Source organism: Rhinichthys klamathensis, unplaced genomic scaffold (assembly GCF_029890125.1).
Source record: "Rhinichthys klamathensis goyatoka isolate OS25496 unplaced genomic scaffold, OSU_Roscu_1.1 h1tg000133l_1, whole genome shotgun sequence".
NCBI classification, from domain to species: Eukaryota; Metazoa; Chordata; class Actinopteri; order Cypriniformes; family Leuciscidae; genus Rhinichthys; species Rhinichthys klamathensis.
The window spans coordinates 5295982-5314244 of NW_026606668.1; the positions used below are offsets into that span (position 1 = coordinate 5295982).

At 43.2% G+C, this 18263-nt stretch overlaps 1 protein-coding gene across 4 annotated transcripts in view; it reads right to left on the minus strand.

The window, feature by feature from the left end:
- The window catches only part of adgrl3.1 (adhesion G protein-coupled receptor L3.1), a 106205-nt gene that overhangs the window by 10454 nt on the left and 77488 nt on the right, over window positions 1-18263 (minus strand). For all 4 annotated transcript variants that reach the window (XM_056256963.1, XM_056256962.1, XM_056256961.1 and 1 more), the window contains exons 14-17: window positions 10373-10582; window positions 9765-9985; window positions 6848-6914; window positions 5269-5360 (exon numbers count right to left, since the gene is read on the minus strand). In XM_056256963.1, the coding sequence (XP_056112938.1) occupies window positions 5269-5360; window positions 6848-6914; window positions 9765-9985; window positions 10373-10582 (590 nt within the window). The remainder of the gene's footprint in view (window positions 1-5268; window positions 5361-6847; window positions 6915-9764; window positions 9986-10372; window positions 10583-18263) is intronic.

Here is an 18263-nt window from a genome sequence, read left to right on the forward strand (position 1 = left end):
ATGCATGATTCGGAGAACTGGCACTCTGATTGGCTGGAGACCCTTACCAGTGACTATCCATAACAAGCCATGCCTCAACAGAACGCTGAAATGTAAAACAGAAAAAAAAGATGGAAAAGGAAACAAAGAAAAAAGACAGATGAGGCTGATGAATGATTCATAAACATAAATAAAACAAAACAAACTCAAGAGTTGGAAAACACAAACAAATAAAATGAAAACTTCTTATGATGATGATGATGATGATAATGATGAAGATGAAATATGGTTGAATTTTTGGTCAATACAACTGTCTGCCAGTAAGTTTAGGAGCACCTTGTACCTTGCACCTTGTGAAAATTTCAAAGTGAGAACTGCGATGGTGGGTGGAGTTAAGCTCTCAGAAGACAATCACCTCATTGGAGCCAAGATAATCTATTCTATGCACGCCAACTTCAGGACTTCGGATGGAATTTGTACTGAGGCTACATTTTTGACTGGGCCAGATTTTTTAATTTAGAGAGAGATAGAATTTAATAAATCAGCCATGTGCTTGTAGAGCCATTTGTCGCTATTCTTTTTTCTGTTACCGATTTGGTGATTTTGGTTTTTGCAGTGAGAGCGCCTTTTTAAAATTGTTTTCTATTGGCAGTGAGCATTTTGCGCGCTGTTTATGCGCCCCGGGTCCCTCGAGTTTTTTTTTCTTTTTTTTCAATTACTTTATTGAACAATAACTGTGCCTCGCATTTTTGTAGGAGTGTTCTGAGCGGCTGAAGTTAATTTTTTTAATCTCTGAGCAGAAAAGCGCAAGACTTCATTCACGCTTTTTTTTCCCATTGTCCAATCGAATGAATGGAGGGGCGGGCCTTCCGTTGTGGTGACGGAAATTTACAGTTGCTTCTTGTCTATGGTCCGGAGACTGCAATGATGGAGGAGAAACTTGTGGTGGCTGTTGCGGGTTACCCGGAGCAGTATGACTTCACGAGCCCTCTGTTAGTCCATTTTTTTGTCCAAGTTGCTGCTAATATGACAGTTGACTTAACCCTCTGGGGACCAGAAACGCGCGGGCGCGTTTTGCTCGTTTTTTTTCACATAGCAGAAAAATAGACTTAAAGTACTACCATCATTTCTGTTCATATAGAGTTAAGAAATATGAGAAAATAATCTGTTAAATGTCTACTTTTTTATGTGCCCACATACAATCGAAATAAAATATTGTGCTTTTGTAAAATAAAGAAAATAAACAGGGTGTGCGTTCTGCCTCTCGGTCACCGTGAACTTTTTTTCTGGAGCACGTCTCTAATCTTCAACACAACTCAGCTAATACTATTCACCCAGCCATAAGCAATATATCTTTTAAATCGTTTGAGTTTGTACTTTTAAATGATCCGATTCAAAACTAAAAATAATATTCTCCGTTTATGTTATCTATATAAAAAGAGAGACGTGTCAGCCCGTCTCATTATTGTTCTCGAGCTGATTATCTCTGGTAATGTGACACGCCCACGGAGAGCACGCGCTATTCAAACGCAAATATGTGAAGCAACACATTGAGACGCGTTAACGCCCATAAACTCTGAAAACACACATTATTTTTTAGTCAGATTAATCTACTGTCGTCTTGCGCGGCTATATGAGGAACAATCCTGGGACATTTACCACTGGGTTTATTTTCACTGCGAGGATGAACAGATTCAGCTGAGAAGTAAGTGTTTTTTGCAAGTGCTTTGTTCTAATCGCGATATAGAATAACGTAGTGTCTGTAAACGGAAAAATAGCGTACTGTTAAATGTGAATCATGTTTGTGTGTGTGTGTGTGTGTGTGTGTGTGTGTGTGTGTGTGTGTGTGTGTGAATGAATGAACGCACAGATACGCACTGTTACAGACTAAATAACATTTCGTTGACTCGTTTTGGATAAAGTTTTTACTCTAAAATAGACATCAAATAAGCTTTTTTTAGGAGTTTCTGCTCATATGTTAAATATATAGTATGTTTTGTCAATAAACTAATCAACTAAGATGTTATAGTGTTTGTTCAAGCTATATCAAAATAATGAATCCTCAACTTTGAAATATGTATGATCAAACTAAGACATTTATGGAGAAAGACAATTTTCTTTTCAAGATGTTTCCAACTCTAACTTTGAACTTTGAACTGAAATAAAACCATGTCTATATGGTGAAGGGTGTGTGATATAAGTGTCCAGACGTATGCACCCTGTATTTTCCTTATATAAATCCAAACAATCTAAAAGCCATTCTTTTTTAAATCTCCTCATTCTTTGTGCAAGGCTCCTGTAATGATATGGCCTGATAGCACCTAATAGGGCCATTATGGGAGGGTCTTTGTCTTTCTCAGGTGTGGAATGCCACACATATTAATGAGAGATCAAGCCTCCTGCATAAAGCTTTCTCAAACAAAACACATCATTAAAAATGTAAAAGACTTTATTGACTTATCTGAATGAGTAGTCAGGATGATTCTCACATAGTTTTGGAGCAAATATTCTAGGCTATGTGATACAATTTTCAAAAGTCTTGTGAAGAAATAATCAATATGTGTTTTGTGGTCTTATTTCAGCAACTTTCATTTTTATTTTTTTCAATAACCACGCATAAACATTATTCTATTAAAAATACAAACATGTACATACATGTTGCTCACTCATCATGGTAGCCAAGTTTGTGCTATATAGAGTGAATTTACACCTTTGCCATTAACATGTTTATAAATAACTGAAAAAAGCACAAATGTCAGTGCATGTCAAAACATCCCAAGGGCGCCAAAAACACTCTGGTCCCCAGAGGGTTAACAGCAAACCAAAGATTCTAGAGCGCTCGCGCTATAATTCTTGATTAGACTGACAGGTCGGTGGTTGTCTAACAATATAAAAAAACGCAGCACATTTTCTAAATTAAAAAAAGTCAACCAAAAAAAGGCAGTGATTTCAAACCTGAAAAACACGTTCTGTCTGATCAGGGCCTAATAGTGCTACCGTTAGGGTTAGATAATAACACACACTAGGACTTTGTAACAATGTTGTAAAGAAAAATTATATGATGTATGTAGTATAGTATGTATGCTGAGTACACGGTTGCCATAGATAAATACCTAAATACTTAAATTATATATATTTTTTACTATTTTAAAGAAATTTGTACATTTATTCAGCAAGTATGAATTCAATTGATCAAAGGCACTTACAATGTTACAAAATATTTCTTTTGAATATTCATCAAAAGAATCTTGCAAAAAGTATCACAATATTGATAATAAGAAATGTTCCTGAGTCCCAGACATGGAGTTTCCAGAGGTCTGGACGTGGGTGCCATACGGTGCCCCGTCTCTGAGAGAGGAGGTCCTCCCTGAGAGGAATGGGCCAGGGAGGGGCTGTCGAGAAGACCATCAGTTCGGGGAACCAGGTCCGTTTGGGCCAATAAGGGGCAACTAGCAAGACCTGCTTCTCTTCCTCCCTGACTGTGCACAGTGTCTGTGCGAGAAGGCTCACTGGGGGAAACGCATATTTGCGGAGGCCCTGGTGCCGGCTGTGTGGCAGTGCATCCGTGCCAAGGGTCCCCTCGGTCAGGGAGTAAAATAACTGGAAATGGGACGAGTCCGGAGAGGCAAACAGATCTATCTGTGCGGCACCGAAGTGGTCCCATATCAGCTGGACCGCCTGGGGATGGAGTCTCCACTCTCCTGGGCCACAGGCTGTCGTGAGAGCTCGGCGGCGGCACGATTGAGCAGGCCGGGATATAAGTGGCACGAAGCGACCTCAGATGCTTCTGACTCCATAGGAGGAGATGGCGGGCGAGTTGCGAGGGGAGCGTAGACCACCTTGATGGTTGATGTACACAACAGTCGCAGTGTTGTCCGTAGGGACCAGCACATGCTTGCCGAGCAGCGGCGTTTTGAGCCGTGTCAGAGCAAGGTGTACTGCACAGTAACTCGAGGCAGTTGATGTGCCAATGCAGTTGGGGGCCCGTCCAGATCCCCACTACTGCATGCCCGTTGTACGTAGCCCCCCAGCCGGTGTTGGAGGTATCTGTGGACACCACAGCATACCTGGACACTTGTTCTAGGGGCACTCCGGCCCGGAGAAACCACATGTCCTTTACTATCCCATGAGGCCACGGGAGGGTATTTTTAAATGGAGGTGAAGCGACGCAACTGACGCTGCTAGGTCACATGATAATGACAACATGGCGAATGTAGTACATCCAGATTACATTCATACTACACACATTCATACTATATAGAACATACAGTACTTTTTTAGTGGTCATGAAGTAATTACTTATTCAAAATAAGTACCTACTCAAGAGTGTATTCGGTTTTGGACGCAGCCCTAATCTCTTGTTTCGTTCCTGAATGAATCAATGTCTTTAACCATTTCTTTGTGTGAATGAGTCAATGACTCACTCATAAAGCAGTCACTTGCTGCCACCTACTGGCGTATCGATGTAACCTACAGAAACCCCCACCACTAATGCACAAATTGACATTTCGGAACGTCCCAGTGCTGTTGTACTATGTATCAGCAGTTTTGGAACAGCGCTTGTCCAATCATATAAGAGTACTGTAACTGTTGTATAACATGAACATCTGTTCAGAACACTAGAACTACAGCAGAAAATCTGCATTTGGGTCACAGATTTGAACAGTGACTCCTCTGCGTTCTGAACATCAAAAAGAATAATCAATTCCTGGAATATGCTAACTAACCTAGATTCAGCATTGTACTGTCTGCCAATGGGCTGCAGTGTATAGATGAGCCATACTACACACTGTGCATTGCACAGTTTCTGATCCCCCACATTACTGGCTGTGTTTCAATACACCCTAATATGCCAGCCCCTTGTGTCCTAGCACTCTTAAAGATGATGCTGACTTAATTTGAATAAATAGCAAAGGGAATGTGATTTATGTGAAGTTTTTTTTATTTAATCATTACAGATTCTGTCCCATGAGAACTCAAACATCAAGGAGAAAGTGGCAGATGAAGACACTTTAAACTGCGTCTAACTTTAGATATGCAGTAAAACATTCTTCTCATTTAAACACCTCTAAGGACCAGTTTGAAATTAAAGGACAATTGTGTGTTTAGTGAAAATGAAGACAGTTGTAGTGCAAGCAAGAAAAGCAATAAAGTGTACACACACACACACACACACACACACACACACACACACACACACACACACACACACACACACACACACACACAAATTTGAATTAATTTTACACACACACACACACACACTGAAACACAGAATAAATGCCTTACTTGATGTTGTCCAGGCAACCAGAGTCAGGTTTTAGAATCGCAGTATGGTGAAACATCTTATATAGCGCAATGCCCAGGAAAATAACATTTAGCTGCAACACAAAATCATAAAATGCATGAAATTAGAAAAGAAGACTCTCACATCATTAACCAATACATTTCCATGACTTTGCTATTCATTTGTAATTGGTGGATATGGATATTTGAAATCCTTACTGGGCATATTTTCATTTGTATGTCAGGAACGAATAAACATTTAAATTAATAAAATAAAGCAGAATCGCTCAATGGAGGATTCACCTTTATGCAACCCTGGAAATCAGTTTTATAATGGGAAATACTAATGCACCAAAATGAACTTTCTTGGCAAAATCTGAAGCTACTGGAACTGAAAACCCTAATTTTAAACAAAACTTTGTTAGAAATAATAATGTTTAAACAATCTGATAACTGTATAAAACAGCATTTATGCATGTGTTAGTTTTGATGAATGTGATGTTGCCTATACCAAACAGAGATCTTGCTTTTTTGACACATTATTATGACATGCAGTTAACAATAACTCCAAAACTGATGTTTTTTTTTAATACAAGCACATACTTGCCCTACAGTATAATAATATAACAGCATAATATTTGTATAACGCATGTACAAGAAAAGTGCATGTGTGCAACCTGTTTGAGAAATCCAAGGGGAACATCTTGGAAAATGCAAGCACATATATATGTTATATTTTGGGGTTTTAATATTTTATTATTACAATGGTGTTTGAATTGTCTCACACATTATGTGTGCACAATTAGAAAAAAACGAACAAAGGGAAACTGCATTCATGTTTGAAATTTTGTCTGCATACATTTCATCATGCATCAAAGCAGCTACTCATCTCGTCAACTGTAAATGTGAGAGTTTTATGGGAAAATATCAGTAGCTGATGTTTATATGACAGGTATGATTCTTCTCCATGTCAAACATTTGGTTATCTGATTTTTGTAGTAGTGTTTCAGCCAAAATTTCAGCCTGTTTTCTCATAAAATTTCAGTGCATGCCTAATAGGAACCCTTTTGGGAATGTTAGGTTTTCATGTTTTATGGGGACTTTCCACAGACATGATGATTTTTATACTGTACAAACAGTATATTCTATTCCCTACCCCTAAACCTACCCATCACAGAAAACTTTCTGCATTTTTACATTTTCAAAAACATCCCTTTTACATCACGATTTATAAGCTGTTTTCCTCATGGAGACCAAAAAAATGTCCCTACAAGGACAAGGATTTCAGATATTGCCATCTTTGTGTGGGACATTTTGCCCCTATAATGTAGGGTTTACCTCAACACACACATACGTGCACGCGCACGCGCGCACACACACCTCTTTCTCTATATATAGCAGTGGGGTTGCTCAGCTTGTCTTGTAGGGTGACTGTGACTTTCCCGTAATTGGGAAAATGCCCTCGACACACTATTATCTGAACCCCCCCATGTGGGTGTGTGTGTGCGCGCCAGTGTGGAATTGGCTTTGCTCTATCATTCTCCAAACCCCCAGCGTGTGTGTTTGTGTGTGTTAAACTCACCATGATGATGAGAGTAGCAGGCCCAATGAAACTCCAGATAAAGTAAGTATCTAACCTGAGCCAGCACCTACACAGAAAAAGAGAGCAAGAGAGAGATTTCCAAATGAAACTGGTCTCCAACCCCTTCCAATTAAGAACAAATCAGGTGTAAGTTTCAGGAAGGAATGTTAATATGTAATGTTCTGATGTTTGGTTGATCATCGCATTCAGAAAGGGCTCATCGCCCTGGAACATTTGGAACCTCAAGGGGTGATTGACAACCCAGAGCTGAATTATTAAACTCTTCATCTCTGCTATACTGAAATCACCTCTAAAGCCCAGCAGGAGTGGAACATATACACACACTGTTTGAGTGTGTGTATGTACCGTATGTGTGTGTGTGTGTTCCAGGCCACCAAGTCAGACATGCTCCCTCTTTAAAGAACAGATACCATATGCTAGAGAATGCAGAAACCAAATAGGATTATAAATATTTTAGGGACTCCAATTCATGTACGCTGGGATTAGGCCACGCATACATGCTCTTTGAGCTATATTTTAGCTCTTACCAGTCAGGCAGTGATTTCACCAACCATCTGCCATGACAACACCTTAATTTATGCTCCTCTCCACCATGGGGACATGGTCTTTATGGTTTGTGTGGAGTTTAGGAATAATATGAAAGTGTGGGGGACACATTAGGGTATGAAAAGCACTGATTATCTGCCAAAAACTGGGGGGACGAATGCTCTAAAAGTGGCATGGCCACATTTCCCCTGCATAAGGATCCCTACTCCCCTGTTTAGATCTCCACTGTTGGCTTAGGTTAAAAGGATCTGCAGTAAAATAGTGTTCTTCTCCTTCCCTCCCTCCCTCGCATTCAATTCTTGTTTTTAAATGAGTGTGACCTAATTCTGTGGTCTGGTGAGACTGTGTGCTTGAGTGACCACCACTTATTCATATGCCACATTCAGCATCTCATCTTTAAATGATGATTTTTGCTGAAATATTTATCTGAGTGAACATCCCTCATGGCTGTGTCTGGCCACTAACTGCAGTAATGCCAGCTGAACAGTTTTCTTTATGAATATGAATTAGGGCAATTTCACCAGTTTGTCCATTTCAGAACTCGTGAACACACAAGCGACTTTAAGCACAACCTGATCTGATGTGCTTGGCACTTGCAAAACATTTTGCTGGAGTAGACAGCATTAGAGGGATTTCTGATTTCCTACACTCACTGATCAGAAGTCATTTTGTGGCTTATTGCTTTCAAAGAGAGGAGCATGTTTTGACTGTATTTGTAAACTTTATTTATATTTGGTGTACTTACATTAATGTTCAAAAGTTTGGGGTGGGTAAGATTTTTTTTAAGTCTTACTGTGTGTATTTGATCAAAAATACAGTAAAAACAACAATATTGTAAAAGAGTTTTACAATTTAAAATAACTGTTTCCTATTTTAATATATTTTAAAATATAATTTATTCCTGTCTTGGCAAAGCTGAATTTTCAGGAGCTATGACTCCAGTTTTGATTGTCACGGGATCTGTCAGAAATCATTCTGATATGCTGATTTGAAACATTTCTTATTATTATTGATGTTGAAAACATTTGTGCTGCCTAATATTTTCGTGGAAACCATGATACTTTTTTACAGAATTCTGTGATGAATAGAAAGTTTATTTGAAACTAAAAACCTTTTGTAACAAGTCTTTACTGTCACGTTCTTGCTGAGTTAAAGTATTAACAACTTTTTTTTTTTTTTTTTACTCCTTCTTGGAGTTTAAAACTTTTGGACCCCATTGACTTTCATTGTTTGTACGAAAACAGCTGAACATCTTTGAAAATGGCATGAGCGTAAGCATATGATAAAGGCATTTTCATTTTTCAGTGAACTACAATATCTCTTTAATGAAATAATTATATATGGTTTGAGTCAGGTTATTTGTGCTCGTGAAGTCATTTGCCACAAAGCAGCCGTGTTTTTATCCAAAGTGACTTTCAGGGCACTAATTGCAAAGCCATTCCCTCTTGAGCAGTCTGGTGTGATGTGTCTCGCTCAAGGGCACAGTGCTAATAGAGCAGGTCTGTGATCTCAGTAACTCTTTTCCTGTGACACTAATTCCTGAGATTGGACCTGAAATCCTCCTTAACCATTAGGGAACACGGCTAGTAAGAAAGCAACTGGGTATTTGCAAGCAAAACTGGAAGCCGACAGACGCCTTTTGGACATCACACTAGTGATAGACCAATACATTGGCCAGACAGATTCATTGGCTGATAGTTGTGTCCGCTTGGCCAATTCAAGTGTTACCTCCCCCTTATGTTTGTTCCAAAATCTACAGAGAGCTGTCAATGAATAATCAGTTATGTTTTTTTTTTCCTAGTGGTTTTTGAGTAAATATTGTGTGGAATAATTGTGTAAGATTTTATTTGAACTATGTAGGGGAGACTCTGTAACTAAAGGTTTTGATTTTAAAGTCCAATTACATAAATGTGTTTTCTTTCAAAAATTGTCTTTTGCATTTCTCTTCAGTTAAAATATTTGTATGAATTTTGTTCTTAAAACTAAAATTTCAATATATTTTTGTAAGAGCTGTTGGATAAACAAGTGAACACAACAAAACCACATTCTACATTCAGGCAACTATAGGGGCAAGTTGTCACATTTTATACTTAATTCTTTAAATTTGCATATATATATATAAATATATATTGCTAACATTTGTTCAATTTAACTGAAAAGGTTGTTTAATGGCACACACTTACATGGTGCATGTTGAAAAAAAAAATTAATGTGCATGTTCAGTCAACTGTATCTTTTTTCCTGGGCAACAATGGTGCGAATGTTTAAAAAAAAGTGACAACTAACCCCTTTATGAGCATTTTATATTGGCAATTGTCCACCATGCACCCTGTATGTGCCATATACATACACTCTTTCAGTTCCATAGCTGCGATAATCCACGGCGGCAGAAACAGCCACTATAACAGCAGGCACTCCGTATCCAGTGAGATAGAAGTACTTGGTGCGCGAATACTCGCTTTCAAACACTTCCACCAGCATGATGTACAGCTGTACGCCTTCCAGAAACATCCATGTAAACGCAGCCAAGAAGAAGAAATGCAGCAGGGCCGCAAACACCGCACAGACGATCTGTAACAAAGACACACACTGAGCACAAACGGTGTTGAAATTATCTACCCAGTATCTGTGTGATCTGTGACTCGCTGCTTTGAGTATTAACCGTCTGGTCTGTTATCACTTCAGAAATTTCCCGACGGGTTTTCAGTACTTTATCTTTGTCATTTTCCATTTGTCTTTGCTTATATTCTCCTCTCTCTCTCTCTAAGGACACAATGAGGTTTTTTTTTTTATTAACGAGAGGTCAAAGACCCACTCCATTTCTGTAATTAACAAGAGTCAGGTGCCCAACTTGGCGACTTAAGGAATTGTGTGTGTGTTCTGCAATAAATCTAAGTCCATCAAGTGTGTATATGTGGGCCTTTTCATGTGAAGCAGGTGTGTGTGTGTGTATCGTACGGGCTGGTCTGCACGGTTGATCCCTGTGAGGAAGAGCGTTTCAGCGATAAAGAGGGAGATGCAGAGGTTCTTATGGATGGTGTTCCTGTCGCTTTGGAGACCACGGAAGAAACAGAAGGTGAAGATGCAGATGAGCAGACAGACCAGTGACAGCAGGATCCCCACCCACGTTATGACGTCCAACAGCAGCTCATGCACCTGGTCTGCTTTCTGAGAAGTAGAGAGAGTGGGAAGAGGGAATGATGTTAGTCAAGGTCCATATAAGCATCTACTATATTCAGTAAATGTTACCCGTGCTGGAAAAATGAGTGACAATGAGCAAATTTTCAAAAAATGAGTTATTGTTATTTTCACATTCTATTAAAAACCTTCAAAATGATATATAATTAGTTGGAATCAGACAAAAAATTTCTGAGCTACACCTGTTTAAAGTCGATAGAGTCAGCAAAGTCAATTTTGAGAAAAAAATAGTTTTCTGAAGGTTCCAAAACAAAATCACCAAGCAACCATAACTTAAAATCCCGGGTAATAACACCAAATTCGGCACACACCAAGTCAAAACCAAATATCTATAGGAAAAATATATATTCAACTTTTTTTCCCCCCATGATACCACAATTGTTTGATTTACATTAATGAAACAGACATATATTAAAACCTACTGTACAATATAATACAATGTTACACATCAATGTTTTCCCCAACAGTTAACCAAACGTTCACTTAAGACATAACAGATAATGTTTGCGTGAATACTCGGCAAGACAGATGTGTATATCGGGATTGCGCACTGTCTCTGTCTTTGTGTGCAAGCTTTGGATCTGTCAGTCAGTGCGCAAAAGATCATGTTGTTTACATCAGCATGAGTTTGAAAATCACATTTAATTGGTTCAGACTCATGCCATTGAAAATTCGCTATAAGACAACATTCACAAAGTTGGAATGCTACGTTTTAAAACGATACCAAACTTGTGCTGAGGGGAAGCGCCAGTCGTTGAGAAGCGAGCAGAGAAACGTCTCAGGTTACAAATGTAACCTTTGTTCCCTGAGAACAGGGAACGAGACAATACGTCATCGACGTTATGGGGAACGCCTCAGGCGTGACAGGTGTCTGAAATCACTATCAAATCACGTCAATCACATTGACCGGCGACAGCCCGTGAATCATTAGCGTGAATGATTAACGTGCGACCTGGAAGTATATAAGGGCGCCTTGCAAACATGACAAATCACCTTATCGTCTGAAGGGACTGTACGGCAGGCAAGCCCCGAGGCATGGCAGGGAGACGTATTGTCTCGTTCCCTGTTCTCAGGGAACAAAGGTTACATTTGTAACCTGAGACGTTCCCTTTTGAAGGGAACTCAACAATACGTCATCGACGTTATGGGGAACGATATACCCACGCCGCCATGCTGAGGGGAGTGCATGCCCTCAGGCAGTGACAACTGTCCGAACCAGCAAATTCAAATGAAATGCTAGAACCACTCACCCTCAGGTCACACTGGGCTGTCAGTGACAGCATTCCCTACGGTCATAGCCCAAGCTATAAGCCTAACAGGAAAACCTCCATAAACATAGTTAAATGAAAGCCTACCTGGGCCTGCTCAAAGGCCTAGGACCACAACTTCAATTAGAAGGGGCCCCTTCTAGGGAATGTGGCTAGGGAATCCGAAGGAACCCCAGCCAGTCACTATTCAGGGGAACGTACTCACCCCGATATGCCACCAGGACGGCCTGACCTGGCGTCAGATACATAGACACTTAGTCTGGCCACTTCCTGTCTGTCCGAAGACAGAGCCTCTGGAAAAAAGCCTTAAGTAAGGCATCCAACCCGAGGGACTGCGACGCTGGCAGTGAACCACTCGGCCCGGATCTCAGAGACGGGATATCCCGGAGAGTATGACTCAGCATAGTGCTTTATGACCCTTGCTAGCGAGGGGAGTTTCTCTACTCGATCCATGGATCAACCCAGTGTTTGCAAACACTGAGGAGGCCTGTGAAGGCCTAATGGCTGATCTAACCGGGAGGCCTCACAAGAGGCCTACGACCGTCTGACCAGACTCAGGAAGCCGCATGCTCATAGAGACCCTCAGTGAGGGGAGCACAAGGTCTGCCTGGTAGGCAAACCAGGCTGTAGGCAGGAAAGGTTCCAGGAGGGAACAAATAGCAGAGAATGAACACTTCAGTCGAGCCAGGGCGCAAGCTCGCCTTCAGCAGCTGCCTGATAAGGCCAGCTGAAATGATAGCAAGAGGCCACTAGCTTCCTGAACCCAGCACCGCTAGGGAACCACTCACAAGGAGGCCTGGTGAGGCCTACTACCTGATAGCAACAGTATGTGGGACCACAACTTCAATTAGAAGGGGTCCCTTCTAGGGAATGTGGCTAGGGAACCCGAAGGAACCCCAGCCAGTCACTATTCAGGGGAACGTACTCACCCCGAAGTGCCACCAGGACGGCGTGACCTGGTGTCAGAGCATAGACACTTAGTCTGGCCACTTCCTGTCTGTCCGAAGACAGAGCCTCTGGACACTTGCCCTAAGTAAGGCATCCAACCCGAGGGACTGCGAAGCTGGCAGTGAACCACTCGGCCCGGATCTCAGAGACGGGATATCCCGGAGAGTGTGACTCAGCATAGTGCTTTCTAACCCTTGCTAGCGAGGGGAGTTTCTCTACTCGATCCACGGATCAACCCAGTGTCTGTGTTTCAAAACACTGAGGAGGCCTGTGAAGGCCTAAGGACTGATCTAACTGGGAGGCCTCACGAGAGGCCTACGACCGTCTGACCAGACTCAGGAGTCCGCGTGCTCACAGTGACCCTCAATGAGGGGAGCATATGGTCCCCCTGGTAGGCAAAACCAGGCTGTAGGCAGGAAAGAGGTTCCGAGAGGGAACCAGCAGCAGAGAATGAACACTTCAGTCGAGCCAGGGCGCAAGCTCGCCTTCAGCAGCTGCCTGATAAGGCCAGCTGAAATGATAGCAAGAGGCCACTAGCTTCCTGAACCACTCACAAGGAGGCCTGGTGAGGCCTACTACCTGATAGCAACAGTATGTGGGACCACAACCTCAATTAGAAGGGATCCCTTCTAGGGAATGTGGCTAGGGAACCCGAAGGAACCCCAGCCAGTCACTATTCAGGGGAACGTACTCACCCCGAAGTGCCACCAGGACGGCGTGACCTGGTGTCAGAGCATAGACACTTAGTCTGGCCACTTCCTGTCTGTCCGAAGACAGAGCCTCTGGACACTTGCCTTAAGTAAGGCATCCAACCCGAGGGACTGCGAAGCTGGCAGTGAACCACTCGGCCCGGATCTCAGAGACAGGATATCCCGGAGAGTATGACTCAGCAAGTGCTTTCCAACCCTTACCAGCGAGGGGAGTTTCTCTACTCGATCCATGGATCTACCCAGTGCTTGTGTTACAAACACTGAGGAGGCCTGTGAAGGCCTAAGGGCTGATCTAACTGGGAGGCCTCACGAGAGGCCTACGACCGTCTGACCAGACTCAGGAGTCCGCGTGCTCACAGTGACCCTCAATGAGGGGAGCATATGGTCCCCCTGGTAGGCAAAACCAGGCTGTAGGCAGGAAAGAGGTTCCGAGAGGGAACCAGCAGCAGAGAATGAACACTTCAGTCGAGCCAGGGCGCAAGCTCGCCTTCAGCAGCTGCCTGATAAGGCCAGCTGAAATGATAGCAAGAGGCCACTAGCTTCCTGAACCCAGCACCGCTAGGGAACCACTCACAAGGAGGCCTGGTGAGGCCTACTACCTGATAGCAACAGTATGTGGTCACCTACAGGGAGGCCTAGAGAGGCCTACTACCCAATAACGATAGTACGTGGGGAACTCACCCTCAGGGAGGCCTGGTGAGGCCTACTACCTGACAGCCATAATATCTGGGAGCTTTTTCTGCTACCCGATAGAAAGTCAGGCTAGCTGTCCAGTTGTCTGTCCTTGGGCTTGTCTCCAGGGAGGCCTGGTGAGGCCTACTACCTGATAGCCAATGTAGGTGGGGATTCGCCTTCAGGGAGGCCGGGTGAGGCCTACTACCTGATAACCATCTTAAGTGGGAATTTACCTTCAGGGAGGCCTGAGGGGCCTACTACCTGATAGCAACTGGTAGCTGAGTCCGGGTGACAGTTCCAAGGCGGCCTGCTAAGGCCAGCCAGCTGGGGACTCGCCTATCAGGGAGGCCCGGTTGGGCCTACTAGCTGATAGCAAGTCAAATCTGCAACAAAGGAACACTGTTGGGAACCATACTACACCAATGTAACTATTGGGCCCACCCACAGGAGGCCTAGTACGGCTAGCTACCTGTAGCGGCATTAAAGCATGTCCCACAATGTTGGGACTCACCTCCGAGGAGGCCTGTTTAAGGCCTACTACCCACCGGTGAGTCAACTGCCCGAACCACCAAGGCCAACCAACTCTCTCGAGAAGTAGCCTATAGCGCCCTCTTGGGGGCTGCTCATACAAGGAGGCCTGCTGAGGCCTACTACCTGATGGCGCAGCCTTCGTTGGCAGATAAGCTGTTTACACAGCGCCTACAGCATCCTGGTGCCTAATCACATTGCCCATGGCAATGTACTCAGCATAGAGAGCTAATACCCTTAGAACAAGGGGAGTACAACATACGCCACTCTGCCTCAGTGGAGGCCCCAGTTAGTCAGGGGCCTACCATCTATGCATGGGCGTCAGCACAGGGCAATGCTCTGGCTTCAGGGGAGCGAACTTCGACCAAAGAAGAAGTGAAGGCTTACTTCATACTCAACCCGAGCCATAGTAGTGCGAGGTAGGATAAAAACAGAACTGGGAGTGAAGTGCTAAGACCTACCCTGAATCACAGGGGAATACTCACACCTCACCCTGAGTTTACCAGGGTGCGGGCCTGCCAGCGGCTCTAGGGGTAACAGAAAAACATCTGTGCCCAACCTAGGGGAGTGGGGCTTGAATGAAAGCCAACCACCTACAACCCACAGCCTGAGCAGTAGCTCAGCAAGGTATTAGTGAAGCCTACACTGGCGTCCTAAATCCGTAGGCCAGTTCTGCACGGCAGGGTCGGGCAGGAGACTCAGTCTTCTTCGTGAAGCGAAAGACGGCCTAACCCTGCTCAAAAGGACTTATATACCACGGAGGCCTAACTGAGGCCTACCATGTCCTTATAAACCATCCTCTGCACCACGCTGCATTACTCTAGTCACCCCAGAATGCAGAGAAGGGGGCGGGTCTTGGCCTAACGACTCCCATGGGAGGAGGCTGATTATACAGGGATGCCAAAACCTACATTCACAAAGTGAAGGGTCAGAGGAAGAAATGCTAATTTTAGCAGAACGCCTCTAATATCCCTGGCACAGCCTAGGCCAGCTACAGAGGCGGCCCTGGTGAGGGCCAACCTGTAAGCATAGATCTATCTGAGGGCTCAGAGGAGCCACAGCCTACTAAAGAATATAGTCTGTATTATTCCATACAAAGGGCTGCAGAACGCTCAACCTAATGAAAACTCAACAGAGCTCAAGGGGCGAAATACTCAGAAAAGTCAAAACGGTCCCATGGGCCGCACATAAGATCTATCTGAAGCTCTAGCGCCAGTCAACACTCTAAGTAAACATTCTATCAGAGAGAGACCAACTACTCTACCCTGAGGTGGCTAGTAGCCCGAAGGCTAACATAGTTATCATTCTGGCCACCTAACGGGGAACTTCAGGGCCCTAATAATCCAATAAAGTTACCTTACCTTTATTACCTTGACCTGACCCCATAACTCTTTATACAGGGAACGAGGTCTGTAAAGAGAAATATGTTATTTTTTATCACAAAAAATATACTCCTTGAAAAGACCAGCAGCTCACCTGCGGCGTGCAAAGTGATGACTCACCAGACAGTTCTTCATGAACATGGGGTCTACCACCTTTACATACCTGAAAGAGGCACTCTCACTAACCAAGCCGAGGCGGGCCATCAGAACATTGTTCTAACCATGAGCCCAGCCTCAGGCCTGATGTAAGAAGCGCCTGGGGAGTCGGGGAAGAGAGGAAAAGGCAAAGATATAATTTTCACGCCCTCAGGGAAGATGATCCAAGACCAACGCAACGTGCGTTTGTGCCGGATCACCTCCCTCAGATCCCTCTTCCCATCCACGCATACCCACGCTCTCCTATCCTCTCAACATCAGCGAGCTAGCCCGCTGATGTTGGTGGATACAGGCAGAGTATGGGTTCTTCCATGTCCTCTCGATCCCAGTATGAGATCGGGAAGAAATGAAAGGCTCACCTGAGCTGGTGGTTCTATGACCGGGGAAAAACCGCTCTCATCGCGAGCGATTTCTCCCCCAACGAGCAGCCACGGCAGCTGCAGCCTGCCCGCGGCGCGTTCTATAATACCAACCAGCTCAGCATACACGGGGCAGGGTGGCTGAGAAGATACAGGAAAATATTTTATTATTTCCACCCTCATCAGCCATCTCCTGTTTGTCCGGGAGAGCGCTTGCTGCCGGACTAAGTTTTCCCTTTTTTTCTTTTTTGAAAAACTTCATCCAATTGCAGCTTCTCATCAGCCGCCGCATCGTCTGAGAGGATTACACCCCTCTCAAGGCGATCGGCGAGCTTCATCTGTGACATCCAGACGCTGAACCCCCTTCTCTCGAGAAGAAGGACAGGCGCGATCACAATTTGTACAGGCAGTTCCCTCGAGAACCGCCTGTGCGCGTCTTCCTTCCCAGACAAAAAATGCACAGTTCACGTGTGTCACCCGGCTACAAATATCATGGGCACGGGTCTGCACACTTCTGAAAGCATTTCATAATTACCTGATTTTCAAAGCAGTTACAGACAAAACAGTCCCTGAAGACGAAAAGATGATTTGTCATGTTTGCAAGGCGCCCTTATATACTTCCAGGTCGCACGTTAATCATTCACGCTAATGATTCACGGGCTGTCGCCGGTCAATGTGATTGACGTGATTTGATAGTGATTTCAGACACCTGTCACGCCTGAGGCGTTCCCCATAACGTCGATGACGTATTGTTGAGTTCCCTTCGAAAGGGAACAGCAATTTTCATGGACAAGGAAAAGGTACTCCTCTCAGAATACACACAAATAAAGATACTTTTAGTAATATTATGAAATAATATTACAATTTAAAATAACTGTCATCTATTATATATTTTAAAATGTAATTTATTCATTTGATAAAACACAGCATTTATTTGAAGTAGATTTTTTGTAATAATATAAAACGCTTGACTGTCACTTTTGACCAATTGAATGTGTCCATTTTGAAAAAAAAAATTTAATAAAAAAACTCACTGACCCCAAAACATTTGAACAGTAGTATATGTAAGCTTGACTACAAAATTTCTCAACAAGCTCATTCCTAGTATGGAGGTTCAGACAGGATGCAGAACTTGATCGTTCAAAGCCCAGATGGAATATGCAGACCTTTTTGTTATTATTATTATTTATTTATTTTTACATTTTCTGCACTGATTTTGGAGGAAGATCTGCAAAATGGACTTAAACATGGTCAAATTTGTTGAAAAGAGCTTATAGTGCAGTACTCTTTTTTTTTGCAGCTGAAAGCATTATAAAATACATACAAATATTTAATAATTGAACAAAGTTTTACTTCTTAAATGGTGAGCATTCAATTTTTGCAGAGTCACAGATTGTGGGCCTGGGTCTGTCGGAATGGTCTATTCATTTCAGCGGTAGTGTGAGAAATTTGCAACTGACAAGACTCCGTGTTCAGTGAATGTGTGCAGTCAGGCCTGAACACACAGAAGTACACACACACTAAATGGTTTTATTAATCATTCATACATATACGCAACATCCATTAATGTAGCCTCAAGGGTGTGGGTCCAAATGGGGTGTGTGTGTGTTTGTGTGTGTACAGTA